At 41.6% G+C, this 16,318-nt stretch overlaps 2 protein-coding genes across 3 annotated transcripts in view; one reads left to right on the top strand and one right to left on the bottom strand.

Annotated features, from left to right (window-relative positions):
- Positions 1-53: 53 nt before the first annotated feature.
- LOC142032580 (alcohol dehydrogenase class-3) lies at positions 54-11,454 on the top strand. The gene is made up of 9 exons (XM_075031355.1): positions 54-143; positions 3,575-3,676; positions 4,621-4,762; positions 5,372-5,459; positions 6,244-6,463; positions 7,025-7,285; positions 8,045-8,180; positions 9,090-9,228; positions 11,155-11,454. The coding sequence occupies exons 1-9, from the start codon at positions 75-77 to the stop codon at positions 11,177-11,179; spliced, it is 1,182 nt and encodes a 393-aa protein (XP_074887456.1). The 5' UTR covers positions 54-74; the 3' UTR covers positions 11,180-11,454.
- Positions 11,455-12,952: 1,498 nt separating this feature from the next.
- METAP1 (methionyl aminopeptidase 1) overlaps positions 12,953-16,318 on the bottom strand; it is a 29,741-nt gene continuing 26,375 nt past the window's right edge. The window contains exons 11-12 of one of the 2 annotated variants that reach the window (XM_075031377.1): positions 16,092-16,273; positions 12,953-15,972 (exon numbers count right to left, since the gene is read on the bottom strand). In XM_075031377.1, coding sequence (XP_074887478.1) covers positions 16,113-16,273 — 161 coding nt within the window. In that variant the 3' untranslated portion in view covers positions 12,953-15,972; positions 16,092-16,112. Of the gene's footprint in view, positions 16,274-16,318 lie in introns of both variants that reach the window. The other variant, XM_075031369.1, reaches the window with a different exon arrangement.

The following is a 16,318-nucleotide window of genomic DNA, read 5'->3' as shown; positions in this document are numbered from 1 at the left end:
ACAGGGCTCCCCGCCCACCGCGGCTACGAACCCCTGCGCCGGAGCGAGGGGGGGGGCTGCGGCGCGCAGCGCGCATGCGCGCCGGCGGGAGGGGCGCCATCCCCTTCCCCTTCCGTCGGCCCGCCGTAGCCATGGCGAGCGGGGTGAGGCGGCTCGGGCTCGGGCGCGCGACGTTGGCCCGCGCGGCGCATCCGCCGGCCGCAGCCCCCGCGCCGGGGGAGGCTGAGGCGGGCGAGCCCCGCGGCCGCCGCCGCGCCGGTGGCTGAGCGGGCGCGGCCGGAGGCTTCCCGGAGGCAAGGGGTTGCGGGGCCCTCGGCGGGTTTGCTCGCTGCCGCCCGGACGTGGCGGTGCGAGCGAGCGAGCGGCGGCGCTAGCGAAAGTCGGGGCGCGGGGGTTGGCCTGGCGTCTCCTTGCGCCTGCCCTACGCGTGTGAGGTATGCGGCGGCCGCCGGTGCCGTTGTTTTCTCGCGGGAGGCTCCCGCCGCCAGTATTTGCAGGATTAGGGACGAAAGTACGTGTGTTGCTGCCCGCCGCGCGTTGTAATGCACCCCCGTGCACGCTTTCTGGATCTGGGGGTTCCGCTCGAGTGCTTAGAGCGTTGGTTAGTCACGGTGATGGAAGAACAAGCAGAAGGCCTTGAGCTGGCCTGGTTTCCTGAGGGCTTTGGACAGGGCTGACTTAACGAGTTTGGAGGAAGGGGAAACCGGCTCGCTTTGCGCAGGGGGCCGGGAAGGTGCTGGCTCTGCGGTCCATGCTCGGTTGCCCGTACCGTCAGCTGAGATGGGTGGGCTGGGGGAAACCGGTAAGCAGGGCTCACCCTGTGTGTTTTCTTCCTGCGAGCGTTGAGTGGGAGGACAAAGAACAGGTGCATGCTTAGAAAGATTGCCGCTTCGCAGCGAGAGCGATCCTCGAGGCCGCTCTCCAGCAGCGGTGCCAGCCCGTTTTCAATACAGCTGGAGCCTGCTGGCCCTCAAAACCATTGCCTGGCAAGTGTACTGCATTGCTTTCAAAACACCACAATAGTCCAAACCTATTTAATACCGCTTTAATTTCTGTGCGGCTGTTCAGTGCCCTGGCTCTGAGCAGGCTGGGTGGTCTCGGTTGTCCAGACGCTGGAGGCGGGTTGGAGCCAGCAGCGGATTCGGAGCGGGTAGGGCAGGTTCTGTCACTGCCGAGAGCTCCATTTCGTCTTGGGTGAGGTAGCTGATCGTGCGTGTAGGTACAGGCAGCTCAACAGCTGTGTTCCTGTGCTAATATATTAATAGAGACAATGAAGAACTGGTGAAAGTTGGGGGTTTTTTTCCCAGTTGTTGGCTTCAAGGTTTTCAGCAAAGCAATGGCATAAAGCTTTGAATATCGAAAGGCCAGAAGATGGGGGTTTTCTGATATCCACTCCGAATAGTCCAGGGGCCTCTATGGCTGTATGAGCTGACTGCAGTTTCAAAAGCAAGCTGCTTAAAAAGTTTCTGAATCAGAAGTTACTGTTTCAAAATATGCTTCCAGATGTATAATGTTAGTTCAGAATTTATCCCGTAAGGAGACTTTTCTTAATCGTGTGCTTAACTAAGCTTGTGGAAATTCAGATTTTAGGAATGTGCAGTCTTTTGCACGAGAGCAAGTGACTTCACGAGGGGAGGATGAGGGATGCGTTGAAAACCAGTAAATGATTTACTGAATGATGGCTTCTCTTGCACTTTGTGCCTTGAATTTAGATTTGCTGGCAGAATCTTTGGTACATTTAGAGATTATGACCGAATGCCCGTAGTGTGATTCCACAGTTAGTTACTATGCCACATTCAGTGCATTTTTATAATATTTACCCTGGTAATAAAAAGCAGGGTAAGGGGAATTCACGGTTCTAGGTGAAGGGTGTTTCTGTCCAACCCAGGCCCCCACTGGCTGTAGGAATGGGTACCTGTTTTGTGTTACAAAGCTTCAGGCCTTTTAGGGTTGGCAGTATTTATTTTAGCAAGTTTAAGCCAAGGTAAACATTTGCAGTTCTGCTACTACAGGTACAGTAGGGTGTTAACTGGTTCTGGCAAAGTCCGATACTGTTTATTGTACAACAGAAATATTACAGAAAGTCACGAACTGCCCATTATTTTCTCCTATACGTGCAGGTGATGAATCAGACCTAGCAAGCTCAACTAGTGGTCTTGGCACTGTTATTGCTTCCAGGCAGTGAAATTTCAAAAAGGCTGGACGACTGTGTGTCTGGTCTTGGGAATTTGCATTAGTCCCCTTTCAGTGATGCCATACGAATAAACAGATAGTTTGCATGCACAAAATGTCATTTTCTTATATCGCTTTATAGTGCATGCTATGAAATGCTTCATATTTCCAACTGCCATCGCCATGGCTTAGACCTTGTTTGCATCGAAGAAAATCAATTCAAGTCTTCTGGTATAACTGAATTATTCCAAAATAGACAGATGCTATTCTGGAGTAGATTGCAAAGGGATCTGTTCCAAAGCAGTCAAGTCTTCAACAGCATTCCTCATCGGGTTTTATGTAGATAAGGTCTTGATTTGATTTCACAACTCATCTGTGTGTCCTGCAGGAAGCTATTGCATATCACATTTGCTGAAAGATGTGTCTGTCAGAAAGCAAAATTCAGATTAGCTGATACCCTGCCCATTTTATCCTGAAGGACAGACCTGGAGTCATGCTTTGTAATACAAACTGACATCTACGGGTACTCCAGATGCTTACTCTTGCAGCACCTGAAGCTGCTGTGATTGTGTAGCTGTAACGCGGGCTGATTTCCTCAGTCAGTTGCGCATACATACGTGTTGATAGGATTGGGTTTACGGATTCACAAATCCTGCTCTTTCATCCAGGCTCTGCACCATTTGGGTTGAAAAGCTTCCTGGGATGTATAGGGGTGGTTGCAGAGCAGGATTTGTCATGGTGCTGGGAGCAGTGAATGAAGACTTGCTAACAGTAACCCACGCAGGCTCTGCAGAGGTGTTGGCGCACAATAACTGGCTGACAATAACTGTATCGCAAAAATCTCTCTGGTCCCTATGCATCACTGGAGGGCTTTGCATGTCAGCTGTATGCACGTGCATCTCCTTGCCAAAATTGTACTTGGAAGCCATCCTGGTAAGGAGCAAGAAATTCACTCTTGATATGGGTCTCAGACCATTATGTGACCTCCAGTTTGCTTTCTGAATTTTTTTTAACTTCGAACACTCTGTGCTCAAGGAACACATCTCAAATGAATGCCAGTCTCTTATTTTAAACCACCATTTTTATTATGCAGTCTTTCCATTCCTGTTGCTCATTTCACTGCAGTATTCAAGTATCTCCTAAGCACTCCTGGGTTTATTATACTTTTTTCTCAATAAGAGAATGACATCCAAATTTCAGATCTTGGCATACTCATTATTATTTAGCTTCCTGAAAGCAAATGTAGGGCAATTAAACCTTTGTGTTGAAATTATGAATTTCAGATCTGGGATTATTTCCAAAAGCCAGTAGTGTTTCTCTTATTTTCTCACTTGGCTGAACAAGAATTATTTTAAATGAACCATGCAACAGATGTCCTCTTTTTTTTATCGTTGTCTTTTAGGTTATTCAATGCAAGGCTGCTGTTGCCTGGGAGGCAGGTAAACCTCTCTCTCTTGAGGAGGTGGAGGTTGCTCCACCAAAAGCTCATGAAGTTCGTATCAAGGTAATTAAATCAATCGTTAGCTGTATGTATTGTATTTTGGGAGGCTAAGTATTAAAGCTGAACTGTTTGTTTACCAACAGAAGAAACGTTGAATGGATCGCATCAGTTCATTAGTATCTCAGCTGGCTTTACAAAGAAGAAAGTTATGGTATTTAGATGTTCTGTTTATGAAAAACACTTAATTTCTACTGGTCTCACTTCAGAGTCCAGTCTAAAGATTATGGCTAGTCTTGGGGATCAATTTCAGTTGTTACAGGCTAAGCTCCCACAAACCATCTGAGCTAGGAACACCTTTGACCTTGTTTGAATGGCAGCAGCTTGTGACCTGTTGCAGCTGTGTAACGTGCTGGATTTTACTTCAGTCAGGCCATAAGTTACTGGGTGCCGAGCTGTGACTGGTCTCTTGGATTCCCCATACCAAAGTTCCTGATTTGATCAGGACTTTCCAGTAGCCCATATCTGCCAAAAAGTATACATTAAGGTGAAATTTATGTCTGTGGAAAGGGTCTCTACATGGTTCTTAAGACTTAAACTGGGTTTATGCAGTACTGAGTTCCGTGTGGTCTCTCTGATCATTTTACCTTTGAGAGTCTAGCTATTTCAAATCTGAGAGGCCAACCTACTTTGAGATGACTTGGAGTACTGATTTCTAGCTTTAGGAAACCAGATGTCGTCTTCTACCCGTTTCAACATCAGAATTTAGTTGATGAGAATGAGAAAAATGTACTATCATGACTTTAATTTTTCAAAGTAAGAAAAAGTGCCTTGCCTTGGCACTCCTGTGACTTGCCAGGAGTGAAAGTAGGTTGGCCATATCACAAACACTGCCAGGATTGGCAAATTTGTCCAGGTAATTATTCTAAATTTCTAACCAAAGGGAAATAATTAGGTCTGTACTACTATTCTGTTCTCCAAGGTGCCTCAGATTATGTATTTCTTCACAGATAGTTGCCACTGCTGTCTGTCACACTGATGCCTATACTCTGAGTGGTGCTGATCCTGAAGGATGTTTCCCTGTGATCTTGGGTCACGAAGGAGCAGGAATTGTAGAGAGTGTTGGTGAAGGAGTAACAAAAGTAAAGCCGGGTAAGAAAATATCTTACAAGTTTTCTGTCTGCCTTGAAAGTGTTACTTTGCTACAAGGTCAACTGTCAAACTGGGCCACTGAAATGCTATATTGCAAGAGTTCATATATTGTCTTATTCTGGGGTGTATGCCTGGGTAGATTTTCCTTGTCTGTGAGATACAACACTAATCAATTCAATGTGCTCTTGGTTTAATGCTTGAAACAGCCCAGCGTACCAACTTGTTACTTGAAATTGGATCAATATAGTTACAAGAGGGATTTTTTTCAAATTACAGTTGTTAACTCTTGGTTTAATTTAAGGGCTTAAAAATGTTTAGTCGTGTTATTCACTGTTGATTTGGGGTTGTTTTGTTTTACAGTAACATTCCTATTTGTTCTGGAATGATGAACATCTGATGGGCTGTCTGCTCAGACATGAGAAAAGTGTTTTATCTAGCACTCTCTATAAACAATGCTACTCTATACCATGAACGGTTTTTAATACACAAAGAAGATTTTAAGTGAACACAAGCTTACATAAAAGCCATGAAAATTGAGTAACTTTGTTTTTTACCTAATGCCTTGCTTGACTTGATAACTAGCCACAGAATATTTTTTTTTTTTCTTAGGGGACACTGTTATCCCTCTATACATCCCCCAGTGTGGAGAGTGCAAGTTCTGTAAGAATCCTAAAACAAATCTGTGCCAGAAGATAAGGTCTGTATGGTTTTTATTTTCACATACAGTATAGTATTTGTTCAGTGTATGCCTGTTCTAGTTATGAAAAGTAATTGGCAGGCATTATCTTTGAAGAATAAATCTCTTGTTGCATCATTTAATGACTTGGAGAGCACATGTTTTAGGGAGTCAGTTATGCACTACTTTCCATTCTTCCTTAAAATTTCTTTTCTTCTCTTAAATAAACCTGTTTCTCTGTTTTCATGTGTGTGAAGGTGTAAACTGCTAGCCTGTATCCACAGCTTTGAAAACATAAATACTCTGTATTTAATGCATACTTAAGGGAAGCACTTCAGGGAATTTAGCTGTTGGGAGTCAACACCAAAGCTGTCAAGTGGTACACAATTATACAGAAAGCTCTTTTTTCCTTAACACCTGCTTCCCAGCTAAATTCTGAAATAAAAGTCTCCCAAACCCAAACAAAAACCCCAGTGACATAGTTGACAGGTGCTATTCAAGGGAAATGTAGTGAAGGAGGTGAAGATGGGGGTGCGGTACTGTGGCACAAGCAGTTAAGCATTGGTAGCTAACAAGGTTATCATGTTGATAAACTTCATTTCTTTCAGTGCTTCCATGGAGGAATTAACAACATAAAGTTTAAGGAGTTTAGCATCTGATTTCTGTGAATTCCTGGGTTTATTGGAATGATTAAAAATAACAGTGCAAGTATGCAACAGCATCTCTGCGCTACTTAACGGGTAGTGTCTGGTGAGAGTATTTACTGCTTAAGACTCTGACTGTACTTTCCTGTCTTTGCCTTAAGAATTACTCAAGGGAAAGGACTCATGCCTGATGGTACCAGCAGATTCACCTGCAAAGGAAAGCAGATTTACCACTTCATGGGGACTAGCACCTTCTCTGAGTATACTGTGGTGGCTGATATCTCAGTAGCCAAGATAGATGCTGCAGCACCTCTCGATAAAGTGTGCCTTCTGGGTTGTGGCATCTCTACTGGCTATGGGGCTGCTGTTAACACTGCTAAGGTAAAGGCTGTGGTTGCTTCTGGCTTTTCTCTGTCACTATATCTGAACCAAAGTACACAGATAGCTTGGGGACTAGATTAGGACTGTGAACATGATAACCAAATTTCTGTTTCTTCTTCCTCTTCAACTGGTGAAGTTTAGCTAAGAAATTGTAACTTCTCCATAAAGGCCAGATCAGGTTAAAGGAACCTGATGCCGCTTTGAGGAAATCCAGGTAGAAGGTTCTCTATCCCTTTTGATACCAGCTATATATAAATTACTTTTCCAAGTTATCTTAAGCTTGCTGCAAGTTGTTCTGATAGTTTGAAGCCAGGGTGAGACAGAGCTGCAGTCGAGTCTTTGGGCAAAAAGAAAAGCTTAGTACCTAAAGAGCTTTTGGATGAAATTTCTGTGTAGTTTCCCATATCTAAAAGGGAAGTATCATCCCTTATGATAAAGACTCATAGCCATATATGTTTGCTTCCATGTTTCCTTCATTACAGATGACTTAACCTGTGTTTCCCACTCATGTGGAAGGATGAATTTTCTCTGTGTTGCTCATGGCTCTTTTCTTATTCCTAGGTGGAACCTGGCTCTACATGTGCTGTCTTTGGTTTAGGAGGAGTTGGGCTGGCAGTTATTATGGGCTGTAAAATAGCAGGGGCATCCCGGATCATTGGCATCGACCTTAACAAGGATAAGTATGCCAAAGCCAAAGAGTTTGGAGCCACTGAGTGCATTAGCCCTCAAGACTTCAAGAAGCCCATACAGGAGGTGCTGGTTGAGATGACCGATGGTGGTGTAGACTACTCATTCGAGTGCATTGGTAATGTTGGAGTCATGGTGAGTGTTCGCATAACAGTAGTACGAAGAGGGAGGGGATAGCTAGCTGCCACTTAGTTGTTTAGCTGAATAGCAAAATGAGCTTTCTTGTTACAGGAAACATGCCATACTAATTTATTTATTTTTTTAAATAGTAACGATAACTGCTGTGACTAAAAAGGCCAATTTACATCCAATCTTAATTATGTAATGAAAGCAGATGCTACTTCTGAGGTTGAAAATGGCACTTAAAATTTACAGACTTTTTTCCTTAATGGGAGTTGTTTGAAATCCTGAGTTTTCATATGTTGACAGTTCAAAAATTAACAAAGCCCACAGAAAATATATTGTGCGATGAACAGTAAAATCTCAAGGACCACTCAGTATTTCTCTAATTCCTCAAATAATGAATTTAACCTTTGGAAATGCAGAAGTATTACTGAATATAAGGCTAGGTTTTCAGGAATTACAATAGCATTCCTGCCTGTCGGTAACATGGTCTACATTGTCTCTGATTACAGTTTATCCAAATTCCCAGAGGGAGTTCAGAGTGACTTCTCTGGAAGCCAGATGGGATATAGAAAGAGCAAAGTGAATCTTTTAACAGTATAAGGAGTCTGAACCAATGGAAAATTTAATGTAATTTCCAGTGTATTTATTGTTCCTTAAATACTAATGTGGTGATTCGTTAACTGGGGGAAAGGAAGTGCAACCTGTGCCAGTCTAGGCAGCATAAACATTAGCAATAAACGCTCTGCTTTGTCCTATGCATCTGTGAAGAGGGCTGCCTTGGAAGCCTGCCACAAAGGCTGGGGAGTCAGTGTCATAGTCGGAGTAGCTGCTGCTGGTCAGGAGATTGCCACACGGCCATTCCAGCTAGTAACTGGGCGGACATGGAAAGGGACCGCGTTTGGAGGTAACTCTCTTTTGGTATGGGTCTAAAAATAATTTACTATGGCTTAAAGCTGGGAACAACACACTGCCTTGCTTTTGCTTGTGCAAGAAATGTACTACTGACAGGCCATTCGTAAATGCTGTGTTGACTTTTAAGATAAACACTTTTAAAATCTGATATTCCTACAGACAGGCTACAAATAAACACATTGGTATGATACGTCACATATTTTGAAGAGAGAATATAACTATATGCTATTCAGCACTAAAGGAGTGGTATAGGGGGATTGCTCTATCACCAAGTGAAGGTTTGGTTTAGTTCGGTCCAGTGAAAGGACCTAGTCTTTGGGGAGGTGGGAACTCACATAAACATGTTTGTGTTGCTTAATCACTAAGCAAATTGTGGGGCTAACATGGGAACGTGCTATGAAGAGCTTTAAAAAGCAACAAGTGCTTGATACACATTTTCTGCTGTCAAACTAAAAACATGTTGAGACTTTTACAGCTACTGGTAACTTGGGATTCAGTAATTGCTGAAGTTCATGAAGTATCCAAACTTGATGTTATTATTACACTGCCCTTTTTGCAACTAATACAAAATTTAGTTGTGTAACAGAGATAGAGGGGCTGATAGAGATTCCTCATGCATGCTTTCCTAGGCGAGGGCTGCTGTTATGTTGAACGCTGAAATACCTAGTGAAAGGTTAGCGCACTTACGTGTTTGAATAATGTGTGCTCTTGCCAGACCTAGCTGTCTTCTTGCATTCCTTACTCACTGCCTCCCTAGAGCAGGAGGGACAAATATGTCGCTGATCTCAGTTCCTTTTTGTATTTACCACACAAGTGCCCATGTAAGGGTTGTATTTTTTTCTTTCTCTCTGTTTTCCGAGGTGGGTGGAAAGGGGAAAAACAAATGCATACTTTCTTTCAGGCTGGAAGAGCATAGACAATGTACCAAAACTGGTGACTGACTACATGTCCAAAAAGATCAAGGTTGATGAATTTGTGACTCACACACTGCCTTTTGACAAAATTAATGAGGCTTTTGAGCTGATGCATACAGGAAAGAGGTAATGTTCATAATACTGAAAGGTGTAGAAGACACTTCTTGATGAGACGCTGTCAAAATATAGGTTCCCTGCCCATGTTTTATGCCCTGTCATGTTTTAAATAGGGAGGATAAAGGCTGACATATACCACGCACATTCATTCGGAGATAAACAAATACACTTTCTCTGAGCTTCTAGGCATGTGCCAAAACACAAGCAGAGAGTAAAAAGCAAGAAACAATGTGTAAGGGAAATACACAAGTATACAAAGCTGATAAAGGGGACAAGTCAGTCTTAGGCTTCTAACATCACTAACACATTCTTCCTCAGAAAAAGAAATGTAAAGAGACTGAAGGGGAGTTCACATTAATACATTTTTACAAGTCATTAAGCTATTAGTCTATTTTAATTAAATAGTAGATTTCAGTATATTTTCAAACTATCTAGGGTAGATTACCAGGACAATCAGTCACTTGGAATGATCTTTTAATATGCTACATTTTAAAATATTTTTTTTTTCTCTAATTTGAACTGGGGTAAAACATTCATATGATGGGTTTGTATGTCTTAACATATAGCAGTTTATGCCTTTCTTACAATAAATGGCAGTTTGGACTGGTCATGCTGCAGACTTAAGCCATAGCTGTATTTAACTTCCTAAGCGAGGCCCAACTCCACTGCACATTGAAGTGACCTGACGTGCTGGTAAAAAACCTGCTGGATGTGTGATGAGCCTTGCTGCCCCTATAGCAGTATACTTTGCAAGTAGTGATCAACCTGCAACAGCAGTGCAAAGTAGGGCATTCTTATCAGAGCATATATTGGTTGATCCTTGTAAAGAAAGCCCTGTACAGATATGGGCATGGATGTGCTTGGGGGAAAATGGGGACCAACATGGGGATACTGTGGCAGAACTTGGTATCTGCAGGTTAAAATCTAATGCCGAAAAGGGAAAAGATTAGACAGTTTTAGCCTGAGGTATGCTAAAGCTTGTCCTGCTTTGTCTTTTCAAGAGCAGGCCTCTTCTAAATGAGAGTTTTAATGAGATGCTCTGTAATTTGTTGGAAATTCAGAGACTCTTAATGAGATAGCTACCAGTGCCTCTAAGAGTAGAAACCAGCCTATTTAGCAGACTAGGTCACATACTTTTTAAGAATGTGTTTTGAATGAAGAGAAGAATCAGCAGGTGGACAAGAGGAAAAATTGGAGACGTGTTGTAGCAAAAAAGAAAATCTTTTCCTGCATATTTGCACTAATGCAGGCAACTCTGTTTATCCATATTTAGATTCATCTGCAGATGGATAAATAGTTACCAGCATTATCTCAAGAAACCAGCACGGTCTTTGTATTTTATTTTATCTCAATCCATATTGATGTATAGTATATAACTTTCTCAAAAGTAATAACTTTATCTGCTTTATCTCATATGTATTCCTATTTTGGATGAGTCAGTTAACAGTAACTGCATTTGTACTTTTTACAATTGGAAACACTGCATCTATGCAAATTTCATCCAGCAGTTGATCCCCTTTCCCAGTTACAAACTTCTGCATCATTTCAATGCTTTATTCCTACATGAGCATGTCCTGTGAAACTAATAGCAAAAGTTGCTTAAGATTCTCCAAGCTGCTGAAAGAGGGAATGCCTGTAAATACTAATAATGTTCCTGATCAATATTCTGGACTAGCTACAGAAAACTGACACGTAGTTTGAAAAAGCTTCCATTTTGAGTATATCCTATTGGGGAAGAGACTAAAAAAACCCCAATTATAACAAGCATTACTAACCAATCTTTAACCAGGATTTTTAATAAATATTACAGGCATAAGCATAACTTCATTCCTACAAGAGATGTTAAAGTATGTCTCAGCAATGAAAGGGAGGGCAGAGAAGGGGAGAAAATTGAGTTATTGGTAACTTTTTTTTCTTTTTCTTTTCCATTTTAAGCATTCGAACTGTCCTAAAGCTTTAGAGCCAAATGTGGACCTTCCAGTTGGCCAGAAACATGGTAACTGTCCTTTTATAATGGAATTTCTGACAGAGGGTAGAATCAAGCAAATGAAAACTCACTGGGACTAGGAAGACAATGTATTTTAGGGTGAGCATTCTGAATATTAAATAACAAAAAGTCAGTAACCACTGAATAGTGTTACATAATTAGCACTGGTTGTGGAACTTTTTTCTGTACTTGTTCTTCAAATTCAATAGTGCCTAGCTCAATCTACTTAATAAAAGCTTATTTCTAAACACGGTGTTGGAATTATTGAGCATTAAGACTGTGACTATGATTGCTGTGTCTTACTGTTTTCCTCTAGTGATTTTACAGTACATGTGTACGTGACAGAGGAAGAGCAAATGATGTGGGATTCATTACACTAGGCAGTTTGCTAAGCACAGGTGTGTTGAGAAGCAGTGTTGAGGTGCTGTAACTGTACTGAGAGTGGCAAGAACTCCAACAGCTGTCAAGCTTCTGAGGCTATTCTAGGACTACAAAGGATGTACCATCCAGCTTGACCTTGAAGCCAACTGCAGAGCAGAGTGTAGTTGGATATATGACCTCAGTGTCCAGGTGTACCCATGTTCACTTGGGAAGTCCATATTCTGCCTTCTTTCCTATTTGGCTCATTACAGTAGCAGTAGGCAGCCTGTTGTAAAGATGATAGCATAGCTTACTCCAGTTACTTGCCAGAGCGGTGTCCTCCAAGACTTCAGTGGCACAGTTTTGCCATTTCCTTAAACTTGCTAGCAATTGAAACAACCTTTGCAGGCAAAGCTGCAAAAATGAACAGGGTGGGATTGTTACCTCTAGTCAGAAACAGGGTCATGCCATTGAAGCAGTGAACGTTACTGTTGTTAGAACAAAAGTCTGCTCTTGAGGGATGCAGGGGAACAACAGTAAAGAGCATTGTGTGATGAAGGCTTCAGCATTTTGTGGGATTTTTTTGTTTGTTTGTTGGAGGGGGAGGGGTTAAGTCTTAATTTTGGAGTTGCAGGTTTTTTTCTTAACTATAGTTGAAGTGATCTGATGGTATAAAATTTCTTTGAATTGAAACCTGGAAGCAGGGCCACAGGTCCAGAGAAACACAGGAACAGCAGAAAACAGACTGCAAAGCAAAGGCAGAAAGGCTACCCAGTTAGAGTTATATACATAAAAAGTCAGTGTTTTTCAGTAAACCAGGAACACTAATTAAGAGAGAAGTTTAATATTTTTAAGGGAGCCTGGTCAAAACAACTGTTACAGAGAACTCTGAATGCACATAGTCTTATTAAAAGAAATTCCCTGTCACCACAAACAACTACCTTACCCCAAGATACTGCTATACAACTAGGACAATTACATCTTTTCCATTTGTCATTGGAAAGATATCCCTAGGGCATTCTGAAAATAGTTGAGGTAGCTGCATTTCTAACTTCATTTCAGACAGAGTAAACAACAAAGTTAACTCCTGTGAATGTCATAAGTATTCAATTTTAAGCACCCAGAAGAAATAAAAAGTGAATTTGTACAAGGAAAATGAGCCCTCCAACACAGCAGTGATGTGATTCTCAGCACCTTGTAGCTCCAGAAACACTGGCTGAATAATAGAGAATTCAGTAGAAAACTTGCTGTCAAGCTGTTCCAGAGAGAGTACTCTATAACTACAAGACAGTATCAATAGAATATTAGCTCACCATCTTAGCAAAACTACCTCTGAACTGGATCTGAACAAACATTTAAAATATTTATACTCTAACAGTTGTTCTTCTAGGCTGCACAGACTAATCAAGACCGTACTATCATGTTGTCTGCATTACATTATTACTTTAGAGAATCTGCACCTTAGAGTATTTGTGGAAAGCTAGTTTTGTAATACCAGAGCACTCAGGTCAAAGACTTGCAGCTTTTTCCCAGCCTGAAAAATTGATGTCCTAGCCATTACGTAGCAGAGTTTTCGGACTACTTTGTCCTGCAAAGGAGTTGATTGAATGGAGCATGTTTGAAGTAGTCTCTTTGAAGTTGCTCAGCTAACAGGGACTTACAAGAGCTTGTACCCCATTCTTGGTGATCAAGGTACTGTACTGAACCGTACAGTCTTGACAACTGTAAAGAATTCCACAGACAAAAAGTTTCCACCAAACGACTGTACATGAAATGTGTATGTATGTACTCTGCTGGCTGTTACGGAAAAGATGCAGCTTGTGCCCTTTCCACACGCTGTTACTTTTATTCAATATTAGCTATCAAGTCTTCTCTTCTTAAGTATTCATGTCAATTTGCAGAAACAGCATGAAGAATTTCCACACTCTTATATGATAGTAAAGGGAAAATACTTCAAGAGATTGTTTCAGAACTAATTACAGGATTTTGGTTTTGGCAAAAGTGTATACAATTTCTAAAAATTTCATTAGAAAGTAGATTTAAGTTGGGGGGGTGGTTTGTTTGCTTTTTAAGTGGATAGCAACTTCTGTAACAATAAAAAATAATTTCCCAAATCCAGTCAGCACAAGTCTAATATGTCATGTTAAAGCAAAGTTACAGCTAGATAGGTGAAAAAATGGCCTTTCACAGTATTTTTATTAAATAAGTTTTGTTCTCCAGACTGATGTGCTATCTCATGTTGAAAGAACTGGTGTAGATGCTGACTAAGCTTCCCACTTGTTTAAAAATACTATGGTAGTATGAACTCAGTATGAACAGTTTTCATGCTGTGATTTCAACTTATGGGCAGCAATGGATAGCATCATAGATTACCTATATTAAAAACGTGCAGTGTTAAATGTGGTTGTATTGGTGCAAGGACAAAGAGGTATTCAAGTGGCATCTGCAGGTTTAAGGATGATTTTTAACTGGTATGCATCTACTAGTAGGGCTTGCGCTAGTGCAAGCAGACCTGGATATAATTGAGAATGCTATGTCTGGTTTTGGATCACAAAAAAACTGTTATTTCTGTTAAAAGCAGCTGCAACTTTTATTTTATAGACCAAAAATGAAGCCCCCACCCCACATCATACACACACATAGAAAAGGCAAGACCGTTGTAACCATTCAAGTGAATGATATGGTGGGCAAACCTCCAGGACAGTCATCTCCTCAATACATTACATCTCATTCAACACAGGTAATTCCACTCAAGTACTACAGTCTGTTTTGTTAAAATCGATACACACACGCATACGCACGCACACACGCTCTATATGCATCATTTCAGGTCACTTTACTGCATAATTAAAAATAATAATAAAGGTAATGAAAACATCGCAATGATACTCTTAGAGCAACAGAGGTCTGAGGCACTCAGGGCAGAGAAGACGTTTTCTGGCAAATTTGGTATTTGGTAGTACACATGAGTCCAGTTCTATGAAGCACTAACCCCTTTCCCCCACCTAAATTCTGCAGTGCCAAGGGGAGCCAAGGGTCTGCAGTACCTCATATACTTGGGTCTAATGTGGCAACAAATTTACCAGACACCTTGTAAAAGGTGTATTTTATGCCCATGTTTGTATGATTTAATGTCTGCATTGGTTTAACTATTACTTGCATTACAGTGGTGTAAGACTAAGTCTGCAATGGGGTGTGAAAAATTTTTCATTACAACTCAGAAGAAAAAATAAATTCCCTCAGCAGAGACACCAAGGATGATGGAAAGGAAGTAGGCATGGGAAAAGAAGGGGTAGAGAAGAGAGGCTTAATCAATCCACACTCCTTAACGTGACAGTTTCCAGATCATCATGACCCATTAACAGAAAATAAATGGGTATATATACTAACATTGCCCACTCTATACCCAGTCTGAGGAAAAAAGATCAGTTTTCATAGCTGCCCCACTAAGACTTTCCAAAAGCATGAAACTCACTTAACTGAGGGGGGGGGGGGAATGACCTGTTTAAAAATTACCAGAAGAAAATGAATACAGCATTGAAGGTGTTTCATTTTCTCACATTCAGACTTGTTTTGAGATATATACTCATTTCACTGTAAGTCTTGCAAATCCAATCCCCCCCAGCTACTGTGGATGTACCATTAAAAAATGCCCCACAGTTAACACACGCAGGGATCCCATGAATCATGGGATCTTTTTGGTTCTTGTTTCATTCCTTTACCTAGGCAAGTCTGATACATCAGCTTCACCAAGCTTTTGGAGCAGGAGACTGCCTGCAAACACTGCTTTGCTGAGAAGCAGCTTATTCCAGGGAGTTGCATATAAGACAGAATTTATTAATTTTCCCTGTAGGAAGCCCATACTATCAAATCTCCGGCAAGAGAAACAAGTCCTGCCATTAACACCATGTGTCACCTACAGTCGCAATCACCACAGAGCCCATCAGCAGAGATGGGGACAGAATTAAAGGTAAGGGTAGCCTATTCTTGGCAACATGCATGTCTTTCTCCCTTCTGCCCCCTTCTCAACTGATAAACAAACAAGGCCCAGCCCATTAGAACAGTATCTGCAGAAGCAGGAGCAAGTCTTTGGAACTAGAAATGCTTAAAATCTCAGGTGCCACTCACATATCAAGAGCGACAGGGCACACTGAAGTGGTGAAAAAAACCTGGATCCCAAAATATCAAGTCCCAGTGGGAAAGGTTACCCACACTTTTCTAGCTAATACCATAGCAGTAACAGAAGCAATTGTGGGTCTAACTGGAAGAAAGGTGCTAAAGAAATAATTGTCGAAAAAAGAAAAATATAGCATGAATGTTGTAGGTAGGAGGAAAGCAGGAAATTCTTTAGATTCTTCTCTGCTTTTCCAGACACTGGGTCAGGTTCTTCAAGATATTCCTCGTATCTACAATCATGGAGAACAAAGCAAGTGATGAAAGAAATCTCTCTATCCTGTACTCTTTAAAAAAATGCATAGTACAGAGACAAAAAAAAATAAAAAATATATGTATCGTTCAGAACCACCTGCTCAGTCTAGACTATCTATCACTGGGTCATGAAATGGGGACGAATGCTATCCAGCCGCCGGGTCAGGATCTCACAGCCTGTATCGGTGACCAGAAGCGTGTGTTCAAACTGGGCAGATCGCTTTCCATCTCTTGTTACCGCAGTCCAACCATCAGGCCATGTTTCATCTTGCCAACCACCTAAAAACATAAAACCAGTCAAAAAGTCATCGTTTAAGTAACAGA

Source organism: Buteo buteo, chromosome 1, assembly GCF_964188355.1.
Source record: "Buteo buteo chromosome 1, bButBut1.hap1.1, whole genome shotgun sequence".
In the NCBI taxonomy this organism is placed as follows: domain Eukaryota; kingdom Metazoa; phylum Chordata; class Aves; order Accipitriformes; family Accipitridae; genus Buteo; species Buteo buteo.
This window is presented reverse-complemented; position numbering and strand designations above follow the sequence as displayed.